Genomic DNA, 18,455 nt, shown 5'->3' on the forward strand with positions numbered 1-18,455 from the left:
ATGAAGGTAAATCTAACATTCTGGCAATTTACTTCAAACAAAACAAAACATACGCCAAGAAGACCTTAATCAGAGAGACCTACAAAGTTCTTTGTCTAGTTTTCCCATGCAACTTATTTCTGAACTGTCATTACAACCAACCAAATCCTGAAAATAAACTGCCCTTTTAACAATTTATTTCTCCCCCTGCCTCAGGGCTTTTATACATGTTTGTCTCTCTATAACACATCTCCAGTAAACTCCTTTTCATCCCACAAACCTCAGGTCAAGTGTTATTTCCTAAAGGAAAATTCCTTTAGTTTCCTGACTACATAGACCACTCTTCCTGGTTTTGACTTGAATCTCTCCTTCATAAGTTATAGTCTTATATACTAGTTTGTGTGTTTAAATATCTCTCTTCCACTAAACTATAACTTCTGTGAGAGCTGCAATAGTGTCCACGTTTTGCTCACCATTGTACAATTAATGCCTAAAACAACAAAGTGATTGAATATTGTTTACCAACCAGGAATCTAGGCATAACTGAACTCTCAAATCCTCCCTCTTATCATACAAAAGTCTTAAGTTTTTATTTCTACTAGGTAAATGAGAGAAAAGCTGAACAAAAAAATTAAGGACTAGTAGCTAAGCTTGAAAGTAAGACATGGATGATATGCATTTGATAAAACATTATTAATAGGACATGGGCAGGCAACATTAATGTCACTTCTCCTTGCTTTCCATTTTTCTCATTCTAAACCTAACAGTAACACCCACCAGCCTAACTAGGTCTCATGAGTAATGGCAAAGACTGAAGATTTTAAAAGCCCTGCTTCAGAATTTAAGCTTTTAAAAATAACTATTAATTCTATATATTTAAAAATATTACCATAGGTATAAAATATCAGAATGTATAGTTCCTGGATCCTCACTACAAGGTAAGTTTTAAAATTCAACTTGCTAATAAAATTCCTGAAATAAAAGGTTTGAAAAGATATTTATTTTATTTTCCTCTCTATAAACACACATTTAAATTCCTTTGATTTTGAACATGTTTGAGAAAATGTTTGATAAAGCAATGCCACAACTTTATATTTGTAACATTTTATGTTCTAAAATTAATAGAACTAGGGATATACCTCAGTGGTGGAGGGCATATTTAGCAGGTGTAGAGCCTTGAGTTCAATCCCCAACACAAAAAACTTTTAATAGCATATATCCCATAACAGAAAACAAATTGCTCCCAAAATATTTAATCATTAAACCCTTTAAAAACAGAAATCAAAGTTGTTTATACTAATTATAAATTTTAGCTTTATTTGTAAAGATAATATTTGTTCAAGACTAATGAAATTTTAGGATATGAGCTATTTCTAATTTTTTCTTTCATAAACACAGAAAATTATTTTCCAAGGTTACAAATTTAGATATTGTGTATCTTAATGTTTCTTTTCTGTTCCTGGGAATAGCTAGAACAATATAAGAAATAATCTAATCCTTGTCCATTTGGTGAGATTTATTTGTAAATCCATCTGGTACTCTTTATTGATTCTCTACTGTATCAAATAGTTATAACTCTAAGTTTCTATTGTTTGGTTTTTCAGTACTGGGGATTGAACCCAGGACCTTACACATGTTAGGCAAGTGCTACCACGGAGCTACATTCCCAGCATTAAGTTTCATTGTTTACCTGTACTTTTCTACCATTAAAAAAAAAAAAAAAAAGTCTGGTTTGTTTTTTGCCTTGTTGATAGTTTTTTTAAAAAATGTCAGCTTTTAATTTTGCTCTCTATCCCTATTTTATCTTTTATTTTTTTTAATCGCTTTTTGGTTGTTTTCTATTATATTAACATTTGCTTTTATATTTGTTTTTTCTTTCCATCTTTGTGCTATTGTTCTTTTAATAGCCTTATTTATTTTCATTTTTTAAATTTTACTATATATGTATGTGTAAAGCTCTAATTTTCATTTTAAAGGTCCCATATTCTCTCCACCTCTAATTTTGATATGTAGTGTTTTTATGGTAATTCCTTTGGAACATCATAATTTTTACTGAGATTGCCTCTCAAATAGATGAATTAAGTAGAAATATTTTTCTTGAGATTCTTTCTTTTTTCTTTAAACTGGGGATTGAACCCAATAGTGCTTAGTCACTGAGCTACATCTCAACCCTTTTTTCTTTTGAGATAGAGCCTCACAAAGTTGCTGAAGCTGGTCTTGAACTCAGATCCTCCTGCCTCTGCCTCCAATGCTGCTGGGATTACAGAAGTGTGCCACCACACCCAGATTTTTTTTCTAGCTTCTAAATGTATATTGTTTAAAATATATATATATATATATATATATATATATATATATATATATATGTTTTTGTTAATTTTTAAAATTTAATTAATTAATTTGAAATGCTAGATGTTGAACTCAGGATCTTATACATGCTAGGCAAGCAGTCTATCACTAAGCTACATCTCCAACCCCTGACTCTTAATTTTCAAGCAAGAGAGATCAGAGAATACACATTATATAAGGAATTAAGGGTTTCTTAAGACTTCGTTTTTGGACTGAAACATGGACAATTTTTATATTTATGTTATATTAACATTTATATAAAATGTCCCATGTGTAAGAAAAAATATTTATTGGAATCAGAATGCTAGCTCTCTATAAGAAACTTAATTTTTATACATTTAAGAATTTTTTTTTTAGTTGTAGATAGACACAATATCCTTTTTTTATTCATTTATTTTTATGTGGTGCTGAAGATAGAACCCAAGGCCTCACACATGCTAGGCAAGCACTCTACCCCCGAGCTACAACCCCAGCCCATATTTTTTATGTTTTTAACTGTTTTATCTGTTTGACCTTTTATTGGTTTCATAGAGAAGTGTGGGAAAAAAAAAATCCTACCACTATAGAGGTATTCCTACCATTTTCCTTGCAATTTTGCAGTTGAATGTTTTTGGCTTAAAATTCCATTGTCTCATATTAATATTTTGTCTCACATAATTTTTCTAATATTTTATCAATCTTCCCTATCATTTTGCTTTAGGTTTGTCTCCTGTAAACATCATTTGCTGGATTTTTAATTTTAATTTAATTCAAAATTCTATGTCTTAACAATGGAGTCAATGGCTTTTGTATTTGTTCTGATTACTGATGCATTTTTCTAAAAAAAAAAAAAAAAATCCTTAAAGGTTAATTCAGCACTTTATCCTTCTGAACAACAAAAGGACTGGTATAACTGTTAACCTAACACATTCTTCTAAATTTCACATTATTGTCTAGAATTTTAGCACTACTTTGGTTTTAAATATAAAAAATCAAAAATTTAAACTAAAAAATTTATACTTATAATGTTTTAAAACCAATTTCTTTGCTTACCGTAGCTTCTTGCATCCCACGCCTTCCTCCAGGACTCAGTTTGATTACTGATGTACATATCTTTTAGTAGTTCTTTGGCAAGGATCTGATGATGGTAAGCTCTTTTATTCTTTGTAGATCTGAATGCTCATTTTTCCTTCTCTGGAATAGTAGTTGAGTATAGAATTCTATATTGCATTATTTATCTTGGTATTTTGAGGACATTACTTCCCATTGTCTTCTGTGATTTATTATTGTTGATGAGAATGTCAAAAATTTGATGGTTGTTCCTTTGTAGGTAATGTGCCCCCTCCTTCCCCCTGTAGCTTTTAAGATATTTTTCTTTAGTCCTAAAATTCTAAAGCCTTATTTGTTCTCCTGAGCAATCAATATGGTTTTCAATAAAGAATTTATGTCTGCCTTCAATTCCAGAATATTCTCCATCAATATCTCTTCAAACACTGCCTTCTCTCCATTTCTATCCTTTTCTGTAGAAACTCCAAATAGATGTATGGTGCAGCTTCTAAATCTATCCTTTCTTTCTCATATTTTCCATCTCTTTATCTTTGTGCTTGTTATAGTTTAGATCTGAGGTATCCCCGAAAAGCTCATGTGTGACAATGCAAGAAGGTTTAGAGGTGAAATGACTTTGAGTTTTTACCTAATCAGTACAATCATCCCTTAATAGAGATTAACTGGTTGCTAACTGTGGGCAGGCAGGGTGTGGCTGGAGACAGTGGGTCACTGGGGGTGTGCCTCTGGCATATATAGTTTGTCCCTGGTAAGCAAAAGCTCTCTCTGCTTCCTGATTGCCATGTCCTGAGCTGCTTTCCTCTGCCACTCTCTTCCATTGTGATGTCCTGCCTTTCCTCAGGCCAAGAGTGGCCACCTATGTACTAAGACCTCTGAAACGTTGAGTCCCAAAATAAACTTTTCCTCCTAAAATTGTTCTTGTCAGGTCTTTTGGTCACAGCAATGAAAACAGCTGACTAAATTGCAATATTGTGTTATTTCTTGTTTTATCATCTGATTTACTAATTCACTCACTAATTTGTTCAACAGTATATAATATATTGTTTGTCAGATATACTGATGTTCCCCCCTCTACCAAACTAAACCTTTGTTTTATTGCATATACTCTTGTTATCAACTCATTATCAGCTTTTTTTTACCATCTCACATTTTTTCATGGCTGTAAGATAGCGTATCTAAAACTCTCAAGACTAAAGTCTTTCATTACAATTTCCTTGAGTGTATATTCTGTTTTGCTGCTTTTTGTTTGACTGCTTGCATTGACTATTTTTCTTATCACAGATCTGCTTTTAAGTTTTGTAATTTTCTTGAGAAAATTCATTTTGCATAGCAGGTATTTTGTTTTGTTTTTCATCCACAACATCCCTTTTCATCAAATGGTTTAAAAGTTGTCTCCGTCTGGCTCTTAGAATCCACTTCAGGAGTAGACCTTTCATTGGCATCTTAAGGTTTTTTGGTCCATGGAGATATTTCAATTCTGTTCCCTAAGTTAAAGAATGATGTCCTCCCAAATTTTTAGTCACATTGTTGTCCTTGCTTCTTACCTCTAAAACAATAGCTTTGGGTAGTTGCTTGGGGCTTTTTTCCATGTTGGTTCACAGGTAGAACAGTAAGTTTCCATTTCCTTGCTTCATAAGTATACTAGATCTACTGGTCTGCTACATGTGAGATGCATGAAGTTGAAATCCCAGCCCCTACTGCCCGATTTTTAAGCCTTATTTCTCCGAGGGACTATAGCTTTGGATATGGATCTTTGCTTCATTTCTAGCACATGGAGATCTTTAATCTTGTTTCTGGGCAAAGCTACATATTTTTAGATTTGTTTTTCTCCCATATTCTGTTTATCATTTCTATATACCCGAGAAATTTCTATTACACCAAGAAGCTTCCAAATACATTAATACTGATTTTTTTAAAGACTTTTTTTTTAAAGAGAGAGTGAGAGAGGAGAGAGAGTGAGAGAGAGAGAGAGAATTTTAATATTTATTTTTTAGTTTTTGGTGGACACAACATCTTTGTTTGTATGTGGTGCTGAGGATCGAACCCGGGCCGCACGCATGCCAGGCGAGCGCTCTACCGCTTGAGCCACATCCCCAGCCCCTGATTTTACTTTCTTGACTGTTAGTCATTTGTACTTATATTTAAATAGCCTTCAGAAACTGAAAATGACTCATTCAATACATAAAAACCTAGAGGGAATTTGTCCTTAAAAAATAAAAACTTCCAACAAACCGTATTTGGAGTTTCATGTATTTTAGATACTTTAGAAAAAAAATGGAAATAATGTCCCAGTTTTGAGTGGCAAAATTTATTTTATTTTATATTATTTTTGTGGCAAAAGTTTTAAAAGTATGCATGTCATTCCTTAATAAAAAGTTAACATTAAAAAAGCAAGAAGTCATGCTTAAGGTTTATTAAAGTAAGCTAGTCACCTGTCTGAAATATATTGATTAGTGGATAATTAGAGTTCATAAGCTCCCTAAAAGCTTATTCATGAAAAATATATTGCAATGTTCTGGTTCTGGTGAATGAGCAGAATAAAAAAAAAAAGGTGGAACTTCTTCCTGCTTGATTTAGATTGCAAAATTAAACTTTAAATTTATTTTCTAAAACCATAGCCTCAAAGCACCCAAGATATATATTAGGTATGTAACTATATCATACAGGCAGTATCTTTTGAAGTTGAAGGGAGAACATTCTCCTTAGAGAATGACCAGAATAATAGGAAGGGGGGAAAAGGGGAAGAGACTATTTTATGTCATATATGTACCAGAGGATTCTGATATTTTCTCATAAGGAGGTTTGTTCTTCCAATCCACCTCTATATATTAACCACTATCTTTGTGATCTACTGTTACTGATCAGATTCAAATCCCTTAGGGAAACAAAGATGGCAAAAAGATTAAGAGGCACCACCCTAGGATTTGTATTTAGTTCATTTTCTTAAAAATACAAGTAATTAAGAAAAAAACTAAATATTTATTTTGGATGGAGAAAGAATGCTCAATTATAAAGTAAAGATGGAAAAAGAACAGAAATCAACATTGATGTATAATCATCTGCACAGACTGCAGCAGTATCTCAAAGTGTGAAATATTAGAATTGCCTGGGATATCAGTTAAAATGAGGACTGCTCATATTAGATCTACTGAATCTGAACTCTAAAAGTAGAGCAACAAACCTCATTTTTTAAAAAACAACAAATAAAGTTATAGGACTTAGAGTAAGAAAGAGACAGAGATAGAATTATTTATAGTACTATTTCCTTTGTAACAGGAAGAAGAACTACACCTAAAAATAGACTTGACTTTACATTTTTTTTTTTTAAATTTTGTTTTAGTTGTCAATGGGCCTTTACTTTATTTGTTTATATGTAGTGCTGAGAATTGAACCCAGTGCCTCACATATGATAGGCAAGCACACTACCACTGAGCTATAATGCCAGCCCAATTTCACATTATTGATAGCAGCCTGTAATATTAAACTGAATCAAAATTGAAACTTTAAAAAATATTTTGTGAAATAAAGTTACCTACTAGGTTCAAAATAGAATAACATCCTTTCATTCAATAAGCCAATAATAAAGATATATTCTGATTATGCATTCTGATTAAGAATAGCTTGGTACTAAGAAATTTATTTTAGCCTGGCCTGTTATTTCTGATCCAATCACAATTTATCCCTAATTTAAAAGTTAAGAACTACTCCTGAGTTTAAACAAATGTCTCTGAGCTACAATGAATAATAAATTTGTTTGACTTTTTAAATCATAAGGCAAATAAAAGAAATGCTTTTTTGTTTGGTATCAGGGATTGAACCCAGGGGCACTTAACCACTGAGCCACATCCCCAGTCCTTTTAAATTTTAAGACAGGGTCACTAGGTTGCTTATGGCCTGTCTAAGTTGCTGAAGCTGGCTTCCAACCTACAATCTTCCTGCCTTAGCCTCCCTAGCCCCTGGGATTAAGGAGTGACTGGCAAGAAATACTTCTTATGAATAAGTATTCACCACTTTAAAAATCAATTTCGGAATGAAATAATTTTAAGAAAAAAAATTTTAGTTTTACAGAAATCGGGGCATGAACAACAGCAAATGTAAAGATGGAAACTATTTTTTTTTCTTTTGAGAATTAAAATAACAATCCAATATATTACCATCAATCAGAGTGTCCGATTTTTGATGAAAAAACTAGAATGTACAGGACTCTATAACTCTGGGATATCCTAATTCTACCAATGAGGAAAATGAAAATTAACTATATGAATAATAAAATCTAATTTTGCCTAAGAATTTTTAAGGAATCACCACATAGGAAGAATACTAGGAATACAAACTACTAGTAGTGCAAATATTTTTATTGGAACTTCATAAAAATATTTTTATTTTTATTGGGACTTCTTTTCTAGTTGAAAAGGACTTTCTTTGTCATCCAGCAGGGTCCTGAAACTTCTTGGCTGGAATTCAGATATCCAAAGTTTTGGTTACCTATAGCATCTATTCTTTATATAGTAGCTTACAAGCATCAAAGGCTACCCTCACCTGATGCTTGGCCGGATCTATGCCCTCCAAAAATGTCTTCATGTCCTCCTGCTTGTCCTGTGAAAGGAAAAAGAAGAACTCACGGAACTTATTCCAAAAGTGAAAATCACATTTGGCCATGAAGACCTTGTGACTGGTATTTCAGGTGCTGGGCTTTGTTTACCTCAGGATCTTCAACTAAAAAGATGCTCTATGAGACTATAATCTCATGAGCAGAGTATGATTTTTTTAGGGTAAGATAATGTGATTTTCTTCCAATTAAACTTCATTATAAACCATAAATAAAACAGTAATTCTGTTGAATTCTTTGCACTCATGCCTTTGTTTCAAAAGGCAATTAAAAGCACAAAAGCAAGAGTGTCATTTAAAAATAACCAAGGAAAATAAAGAAATCAAAAGATTTGTAAATATCAAAAATTGGGGGAAAATAGTAAGAAAAATGCTGTAATTTCATTAGATAAGCAGCCCCCCCATATAAATGTACTTAGTGCTTGCCTTTAAACAACTGAACAAGAACCTTCAAAGAATTTGAGATGAAATATCTGTATTTTCTCTAAATCTCAACTCCTGACAGAAACTACCTAATGATGTGACATACACAACTGAGGAAATGGTAGCATGCTTTTCAGTCATTGAATGGAATCAGTAAAGCTTTTAAATTAAGAAATGTAGTCTATCTTCAACAGATGAATGGATAAAGAAAATGTGGCATATATACACAATAGAATATTATTCAACCTTAAAGAAGAATGAAATTATGACATATGCTGGTAAATGGATGGAGCTGGAGAATATCATGCTAATCGAAATAAGCCAATCCCAAAAAACCAAGGGCCAAATGTTTTCTTTGATATGCAGATATTAACTCATGATATGGTGGGGAACACTAGAGAGGAATAGAGTAACTTTAGATTAGGTAGAGGGGAGTGAAGGGAGAGGAGGGCATATGAGGGTAAGAAGGATAGTAGAATCAATCAAGTATTATTACCCGGTGTACATATAATATGATTACATGACTGGTAGGATTGTATATCATGTACAACCAGAAGAATGAGAAATTATACTCCATTTATGTATGATGTATCATAGTGCATTCTACTGTTATGTATAACTAATTAGAACAAATTTTAAAATTTTTAAAAAAGAAATGTGGCCTAGCGAAGGCTTTACCTCCAAATGACTCCAATCTCCTTACCTGAGTCATATGTTTACCCCAGGGGCTATATGCTACAGATTCAGTAAGAAAGTATTCTAAGACAATTACATAATTTGAAGACACTGACTCTCAAGGCAAAAATCTATTTTTCTACTTTGAAACCTGGCTATATTGCCACTTTCTAGAAGTAGATCGAAACTGTTTTTGAAACAGTTTGAGATTTACAGTGATATTATTTGATGCTTACATTAACCTATATATATTTATTAATCTTAGTCTTCTAGATTTCCATTTTTTAGTTGTCAATGGACCTTTACTTTATTTATTTATATGCAGTGCTGAGAATCAAACCCAGTGCTTCACACATGCTCGGCAAGCACTCTACCAGTGAGCCACAACCCCAGTCCCTAGATTTTCCATTTTAAAAGTGATATTGAATGAATGAACTATAACTACACACAATAATATGGATGAATCTCACAAATATAATATTAAGCAAAAGAAGCCACCCATTGAGGGGTGATGGGTAATGACTGAAAGGGGGACAAGATGGGGCTTCAGTTTACAAATAAATTTTGCTAAATGGATGAGGAATAGATTATTTCTTATATTGTTCTAGCTATTCCCAAGGACATAAAAACAACATTAAAATACACATCATCTAAGTTTGTAATCTCAGAAAATAATTTTCTGTGTTTATGAAGGAAAAAAACGTGGAAATAACTTATATCTTAAAATTTTATTAGTCTTGAACAAATATTCTCTTTACAAATAAAGCTAACATTCATAATTAGTATAAACAACTTTTTTTTTAGGGAATTTTAATATTTATTTTTTAGTCTTCGGGGGACACAACATCTTTGTTTGTATGTGGTGCTGAGGATCGAACCCAGGCCGCACGCATGCCAGGCAAGCGCGCTACCGCATGAGCCACATCCCCAGCCCCTAGTATAAACAACTTTGATTCCTGTTTTTAAAGGGTTTAATGATCAGAGATTTGGGGGCAATTTGTTTTATGTTATGGGATATATGTTATTAAATTAAAAGGTTTTTTTGTGCTGGGGATTGAACTCAAGGCTCCACACATGTTAAATATATACTGTACCACTGAGGTAGACATCCAGTTCTATTATTAATTTTAGAACATAAAATGTTATAAATATAAAGTTGTAACATTGTTTTATCAACTATTTTATCAAACATATTGTTCAAAATCAAAGGAATAAATGTGTATTTATCTCTTTGACTTCTTTTTCCTGAGAGATATGTTTACCCTAGGGGATATATGCTACAGATTTAGTAAGAAAGTATTCTAAGATCATTACATGATTAGAAGACACTGACTCTCAAGGCTTACTTCCTTTTCCTTTCCCTGCCCATATTATTTTCAATGAATAGCAAGTCCCATTCAAACAAATAATAAGCACACAGTATCACAATGGAACCTATCAAGAATTCCCTACAAATACAGAAACTGAATAAAATTTTAGTTAAATATCCCCTATGCTATCTAAGAAGTTAAAGAGAATATGCACTCTTTAAATAAATAACTGAACAAAATGATAGTTGAAAGAGTTAAAAAAAGTTTTAACTGAATAATGACAAAGATTAAGTGGAGAGATTATATTTATAACTAACTAAAATTCAATGTCAAACAAAATCTTCCCACTTCTTCAACAATATTTAAGTAGGATAAAACAATGAGAGAAAAAACACTTAGGATGGAAAAGATAATGGCAATATTACAATGCCAAATTATTCTTTATTGAAGTAGACTTAGTAAATTAATTGTGTGGTTTGGAGATCAATATCTTTCATCTATTAAAATAGTCTGTAGACTATTTTAGAATGAACTAAATCCGCTACCTGTTCATTTTAAGTATTCCCCCAAAATGAAGTGTTCGAAATAATTGATGATGCATCCAGCATATACAAAAAGTTTTAAGAGAATAATTTATATAACATTTATCACTAATGATTCATACATTAAAAATTCATTTTCTTCAAGGATTTCAATTGCACTTAATGTATCCTTGGGCTAAGAAAACATTCCAGACCATCTACCCTATCTCTACACAGGGAGTTGAGTTAATATATTCTTTTTTTTTTTTAAATATTTATTTATTTATAGTTATTGGCAGACACAACATCTTTGTTTGTATGTGGTGCTGGAGGATCAAGCCGGGGCCGCACGCATTCCAGGCGGGCGCGCTACCTCTTGAGCCACATCCCCAGCCCCAATATATTCTTTAGAAATAATAAAATTAAGATTTCTTCAGCTAGGTTACTAAATATCATTGAGTTAAAAAAAAAAAAAACCTTATTTAAAAAAGAAAAGGATAAAAAGGACGGGGAATAAAAGCAGCCTTGTGATTTGCCCAGTGACAATGAAAATAGCCAAAGTAAGAATAGAAATTTTATACCCCTCAGCACTAGAAAAAGGCATTTTCTCTCTTCTAGATGCTAAATTACTAATATTTATATGACCTTGGTATAAGAGTAGAGAAGATAGTATTAAATTTCATTTTACAGATGAGAACAGTGAGGCAAGTATTTGATTATAGACTATTATTTTGATCGCAACGATGGCCTCTTCTAATATACAGTGGCATTAACACTTTCTGAACAACTAAATGTAGCATTTGTCATTCATGAGGCCTCTATTCAGGTACGGTTACAGAAGACCTTCCATAGATATTTCTTTCTTTTCAGTAGATGTACTTTTACATAGCACTGTAGGCCTAAAACACTAAATTGGCTCACAGAATCTCTATATGAACGTAATTAGAATGTATTTGTCTTTTCTAATATCTATGTTAGTTGTTTTCTATGAGAAATATTTTTTTCTTTTGAGTTCAGAAGCTACTTATTATTATATCATAGTATACCTCTTCTAGAAATGGAAAACAGGTCAAAGAGCTAGGAACAAGAAAGGAATAATTAACCAATTTACATATTATTCTTTCTCCCATTCCAATTGAGCTTTGTTGGCAAATTCATGTGAAGTAAATTCTAACAAATGACAAACATTTCTTCCATTTAACAAATGTATGAAAGTTTTAATACTGAAATTAACATGCCATGAAGAAAAAGACCATATTATCCTCACAAATGGTTTGGAAAATACAAATACCAAATCAAAAGGAATTCTAACATGTTAGCCAATACAGTGTTGTCACCTAAATATTAAGTGATTTTGGGAACTTTGACTTGATACAGTTCTCTTTCATTAATAAGAATCAGGACTATAACAATAGAATGACTAGGCATAGAAACCTAGAAAATACTGACTTCAAAGCAGAACAAAATTAAAGTAAGCAAGAGAAAGAAAGCAAGAGAGTAGTACTATTTATAATCCAAATTATACTGTTAATCAGTTATTGTTAAACAAGTTTTCCACCAAAACTTCCGAGAATCATGAAGGAGAGTTAGAGGACTATAGAAAAGGAAGTCAAGCCATATGTGCTTTAGCTGAAGTAACCTATAAAGATGAAAACAGTAAGAAATATTTAAGTTCTTCTCTAAAGACCAGAAGTTGAGGAAAACAGCCTGGAATAATATAGGATGCTAGAACAGTGGCTCAGAGACTCTGAGAGTTGGTCAACTTCAGTTTGAAAAAGGTTGCTTATTGGTTGTTTCTGGTCAAATAGCTCAGATAAAATTTTATAAAGACAGTAATACTATGAAAAATACCTTTCAGAGCAACAAGATAAAGTGATTCCCAAAGGCTTTAATTTTTTTTTTTTAAAGAATCTGTGTACTACAGAATGCTAACATGATTCAATGAAATTTTTCTTATAATGGGTCTCTACCATTTTATGCCTCAAATCACAACAAATACTAAAAATAAACCAAACCTAATAAAGAGATGCTATGCAAAGAAAATGCATAAAGGATGCATTTTTGATTAGGTCTTTTTCTTTCCTTTAAATCAATATAAGAATGATTCCCACTACAGCAGTAGTAACAAGAGATTTACAAAACAAGGATCTTCAAGAATGTATGGGGTAAACACTATACTTATAGAGTAGTTGAAATGATTCTACATGGTGAAAAGTAGAATTCATGTACATAGCTTTTTCAAAAAAAGTTCAAAAAAACTCTACACTTAATGACAACTTCTTATTTAATATTTTTATATTCAAAAGAACATTCAAAGTGACCTATTTAAGAATACTAAACTGGTCCAAAAGTTTTAAATAATGGGTTATAATTCAAAATTATGCACTTATTAATAAGACAAGCAAGCCAAAATACAACCCATATTCTCTAAGTGTATGGATATTCAATTTTCTTCTGATTAGAAAATATCTATAAATATTTTTACTTTAAAATATTTTTAGAATCAGAAAAAATGAAGTTTCAAATAACTGTCTTATAAATACAACTAAAACATGCACATATTTTAAAGATATAAATATTCAAGTATGCCATCAGTTCTGGCTGTGAATTTTGTAAAAGCAATAAATAAGAAAATTTCAAGACTTTTTAAAAAAGTTTTTATTTGTTAATGGACCTTTGTTTTTCATATATTTATTTATATGTGGTACTGAGAATTGAACCCAGTGCCTCACACATGCCAGGCAAGCAGTTTACCACTTGAGCCCAGCCCTCAAGACTTTTATTAAAACTAAGTTCTAAATGATACCCATTATACATTTAGAATAAAGTCTGAAAACTTCTCAGTTTCATCTCAGGAAATAAAACTAAAAAACAAAATTATTGCATTAAAATATTTTTAATGTTTACATTAAAAATATAAATTAATATAATTATAATTAATATGTTAATGCATTCTGGTGAAGAATATCTAAAAGAATAGGAAACAATTATTTATTTGTTCATTTATTTTTACAGTTTGGGGCACCAAACCCAAAGCCTTGTGCATGCTAGACAGGTGACTCTACCACTGAGATAAACCTCAGCCACAAATACTTCCTGTTTTTGATTAGGTCTTTTTCTTTCCTCTGGCATTCAGTAAAGCTTGAAATTATAAAACTTATAGGTTTTAAATATCAAAATGATATTTTCTCATACTAAAGAATAATTTCTCATTTTTATTAATAGGAAAAGCTTAATATTAAAAGTGAGATATAACTCCACAGTTAGCAAAAGCATGGAATACGGGATATTTAAAAAAAAATTTTTTTTTAGTTGTAGTTGGTACAATATCTTCATTTATTTATTTATTTTTATGTGGTGCTGAGGATCGAACCCAGTACCTCACACATGCAAGGCAAGTGCTCTACCACTGAGCTACAGTCCGAGCCCCATTTTTTTCAAAGCCAAACTCAATTATAAAATAATTTTAAAAAAGAAAAAGATAAAAGCTATGCACATGAATTTATTCAATTTAACAACATACATAAATAGTGAAAAACAAAGAGCAAGTCAAAAGTTCGATAATTAAGTGAATGATTATGGTTCATCAACTTGATGGAGTATTATGCAATACTCATAAATACAGAGACTATATCAATATGGAAAAGACTGATAGAACACAATAGAAAAAATAGAAAATAACTTTATTACTGTATAATTACATGTAAATATGAATGCAAAAATAGATTGTAAAATAGAAAAATAAACAATTGTTAAAACAGTAATACTATTTTTCTTAATATTTAAGATATGTATTTATCTGAGCCCCATTTTCTTTTTTTAAAATATTTTTTAGTTGTAGATGGACACAATACCTTTATTTTATTTATTTATTTTTACATGGTGCTAAGGATCAAACCCAGTGCCTCACACATGCAAGGCTCCACCACTGAGCTAGAATCTCAGCCCAGAGACCCTTTTGTTAACCCTGTATTTTGAATATAAACAAATATGGTAAATTCAAGTAGTTGTATCTATTCATTTAATACAATTTTCCTAAGAAGCCAAATCATAAACACTAATTTCCTAAAGATTAAAAGACTGTGAAAATAAAATAGTTAAAAATATTTCATAGCAGATTTTTAATTCAGTCAGAGTAAGTAAAGTTTTGCTGTGCATTAAAAGCACATTTAACAGTTCTTCTTTTTCCTATTTAATATTTTTGGAACTCTGAATAAACAGGTTAAGATAATGACTTTGTTAGAGAAAAGTAAAAGATAAAAGGATAAAAGCAGTAAACTTTGGCTACAGTATCTAAACTTTATGCTCTATGTTATCTATTCCAAGTGATGAAATACTTTAATTCCTCATTTTTATAGATGACCCAAAGTAACTCTAATAAAAGATAGAAAGAAGGCAGATGATTCAGATCTACTCTTTTATAATTCTCATTCTAAAAAGTACACCTCTCAGAAATTTTACTGATAGCACAGATCTTGATTAACAAGAATGACTGACACTCTTATCATTGTAATACATAGTATTTGTAAAAATTATAATAGCATAATCACATTACACATTTATTTTAGTCAATTATTTTTCAACAATATTCTCAGGTATCTACGTTTGTTATAGGAAATGATTCAAAAAACATTTGCAGTATTTGTTTTAATAACTAAAACTACTGAAGTTAATTCTCTATTATATAGCTATGTATGTCTCATGCAGTTTTTGGTGGGAGAGCTTTTTTGGGGGTACTAGGGATTAAAGCCAGGGGCACTCAACCACTAAGCCACATCCCCAGACCCTTTTTTGTATTTTATTTGGAGACAGGGTCTCAACTGGTTTGCTTAGGGCCTTGCTAAGTTGCTGAGGCTGACTTTGAACTCAAGATCCTCCTGCCTCAGCATCCTAAACTACTGGGATTACAGATGTACACAGTTTCATTCAGTTTTTTTTAAGAAATATATAAGAATTCTGGAAGAAAATTCTTAAAAAACTCTCACAAAATAAGTCAAACCACACATTCAGTAAGAAACATGAACCTTTTAAGCATTATAATTATTAATTGTATTATTTATAATTTTCCATGGTTCTAAGGATTATTACATGTATGAACCGTCCATCTAATGTGAAAGTTTTAAACGGTAAACAAAAAATACTAGAAGAACAGTGAAACAGAATGTTTTAATAATGCTGTTAGGAGGATGGTTAACAATAAAAACCTTTGTTTTTAAATGTCACATCAAATAAACAAAAGAAATCAAACTGATTTGACATATTATTCTATTTTGTGAACATATCACTGAATTTAAGATTTGTCTAATAAAGGGCAGTTTAAAAAGTACAGAAACATCAAGTTGGGAGTAGCGTATAAAAAGAAACTATAGTTTTACCTAAGAAACAGTATGCCCTATTAAACACTTTTAAATGTGTTTTTAAATATATTTAATACATGCAAGAATCACAAGTAACCATTTTTACAGTTATTTTATATAAAGTATACAAACTATTGATATTTACTAGTGTTTTGTAAACATTAAACATAAATATTAAGATTCATAAAAAAATATTTGAAATAAAAAATATCTTACTAAATCAGCTCCTGCTTGAAGTAAAACATCTGCAACGTCTGTATGTCCATTTTCACAAGCATAAGTCAGGGCTGTGTCTCCTGTTGCTGTCGTAGCATGCACATTAGCACCTAGCAAACAAAAATAATGCATTTATTTTGTGAACTACACAATTATATTAGTTCACTTTTACAATCTGGTAAAACTGCCGAATTCGAAATGTGAAAACATTATCAGAATGCACTGTAAGTAGCCTTGTTTTCTTTTTAAAATGCTTCATAAAAAATGCTTTAGCCACACAGAAAAGAACTAAATCAAATAATTTTAGAACTTAGAAATTTGCCTATACACTCATCCCTAATAAGATATATCTTAAAGGCTAGGGATATATCTGAGTGATAAGAGTGTGCTTATATACGTGAGGCCCTGGGTTCAATTCCCAGCACCACAAATTAAAAAAAAAAAAAAAAAATATATATATATATATATATATATATATATATATATATATATATATATATATGTGTGTGTGTGTGTGTGTGTGTGTGTATATATATATATATATATATATATACTCTAAGAAATAAAAGAGTTGCAAAAATAAAGAAACCATTTTTGGAAGTCATAGTGGCAGTGTTGATTTGTATTCTAAGATGATTCTATGGATATCATAGTAAAATAAGTAATAGTAAATAAGTAGTAAAAACCCCCAAATTTTTGGCATAGTTAAGAGAAAACAGTGCCAGTCATGAAAATGCACCCCTGTAATCCTGCCAGCCAGGGAGGCTGAGGCAGGAGGATTTCAAGTTCACATCAGGCCTTAGCAACCTAGCAAGACCCTATCTCAAAATAAAATATAAAATTAAAAAGGGATGGGGATATGGCTCAGTTTCTTTCTTTCTTTCTTTCTTTTTTTTTTTCTTTCTTTTGGTACCAGGGATTGAATTCAAAGGCACTTAACCACTGAACCACATCCCCAGCTCTTTGCTTTTTACTTTTTGGGTGCTGGAGATTGAATTCAGAGGCACTCAGCCATTGAGCCACATCCCTAGCCCTATTTTGTATTTTATTTAGAGACAGGGTCTCACTGAGTTTCACAGTGCAGCGATGTTACTGAGCCTGGCTTCTGCCTCAGCCTCCACAGCTGGCTGCCAGATGGAATATGGCTCAGTGACAGCACTTATCTAGCATGCTTGAGGCCCTGGGTTTAACACCAAGTACCACAAAAACAAAACAAACAAACAAACAAACCATAAAGAGAAAATACACATATAATTGTTAAGGTTAAATAAAAATCCTGAGATTCTGAACTGGAAGTTTCCATAGAAAATATTTATTTATTCAGTATGGTGATGGAACTCAGAGGCACTTGAGTATCACTGAGCCATATTCCTAGTCCTTTTATTTATTATTTTATCTTGAGACAGGGTCTCAATAAGTTGCTTAGAGTCTCACTAAAATTGCTGAGGCTGGTCTCAAACTTGTAATCCTGCCTCAGCCTCACTCCTGAGTCCTTGGTATTACAGGCATGCACCAACCATGCCTGGCTCACAATGTATTTTCTATCTATAAGAAAAATACATATTTCCTATGCCTGACCAACTGAAAAGGCCTAAGGACAATGATAAACCAAGCAGAAGCAGCATTTCAAGCTTTGATTATGGTCTCTAAGTACAGAGCAGGAACTGTACAAGATGAGCCTGGAACACCTGGCCACATCAGAAAGCAAGGAAACTATGAAGAGACTCTAGTGAGGTTATACAAAAAAGATTTAGGGGCCAACTTTATTGACAAATGATATTCAAATTGTCCCCCCCTTTTTTTTTTGCATCAAAAAAGAATAATGATTGTGGTGAAGGAAAAGCCAATATGTATGTTTAAATCTAAAAGTTCAAAATGATGTTCAAATCAAAAACAAAAAACAAAACCACTTCAATGGCTACCTTTGATGAATGCTAGGGTACCATCTCATTATTTTGAAAACTAAAAAGGAA

The 18,455-nt window shown here is 31.7% G+C and overlaps 1 protein-coding gene across 5 annotated transcripts in view; it reads right to left on the minus strand.

The window, feature by feature from the left end:
• The window catches only part of ANKHD1 (ankyrin repeat and KH domain containing 1), a gene marked incomplete at its 3' end in the record, with an annotated part of 131,361 nt that overhangs the window by 48,195 nt on the left and 64,711 nt on the right, over positions 1-18,455 (minus strand). For 2 of the 5 annotated variants that reach the window (XM_081282385.1, XM_081282386.1), the window contains exons 10-11: positions 16,483-16,592; positions 7,912-7,968 (exon numbers count right to left, since the gene is read on the minus strand). In XM_081282385.1, the coding sequence (XP_081138511.1) occupies positions 7,912-7,968; positions 16,483-16,592 (167 nt within the window). Of the gene's footprint in view, positions 1-7,894; positions 7,969-16,482; positions 16,593-18,455 lie in introns of those variants that run through there. The other 3 variants (XM_081282387.1, XM_081282388.1, XM_081282389.1) reach the window with 2 other exon arrangements.

This window comes from Spermophilus citellus (assembly GCF_964194105.1).
Source record: "Spermophilus citellus genome assembly, chromosome: 1".
NCBI classification, from domain to species: Eukaryota; Metazoa; Chordata; class Mammalia; order Rodentia; family Sciuridae; genus Spermophilus; species Spermophilus citellus.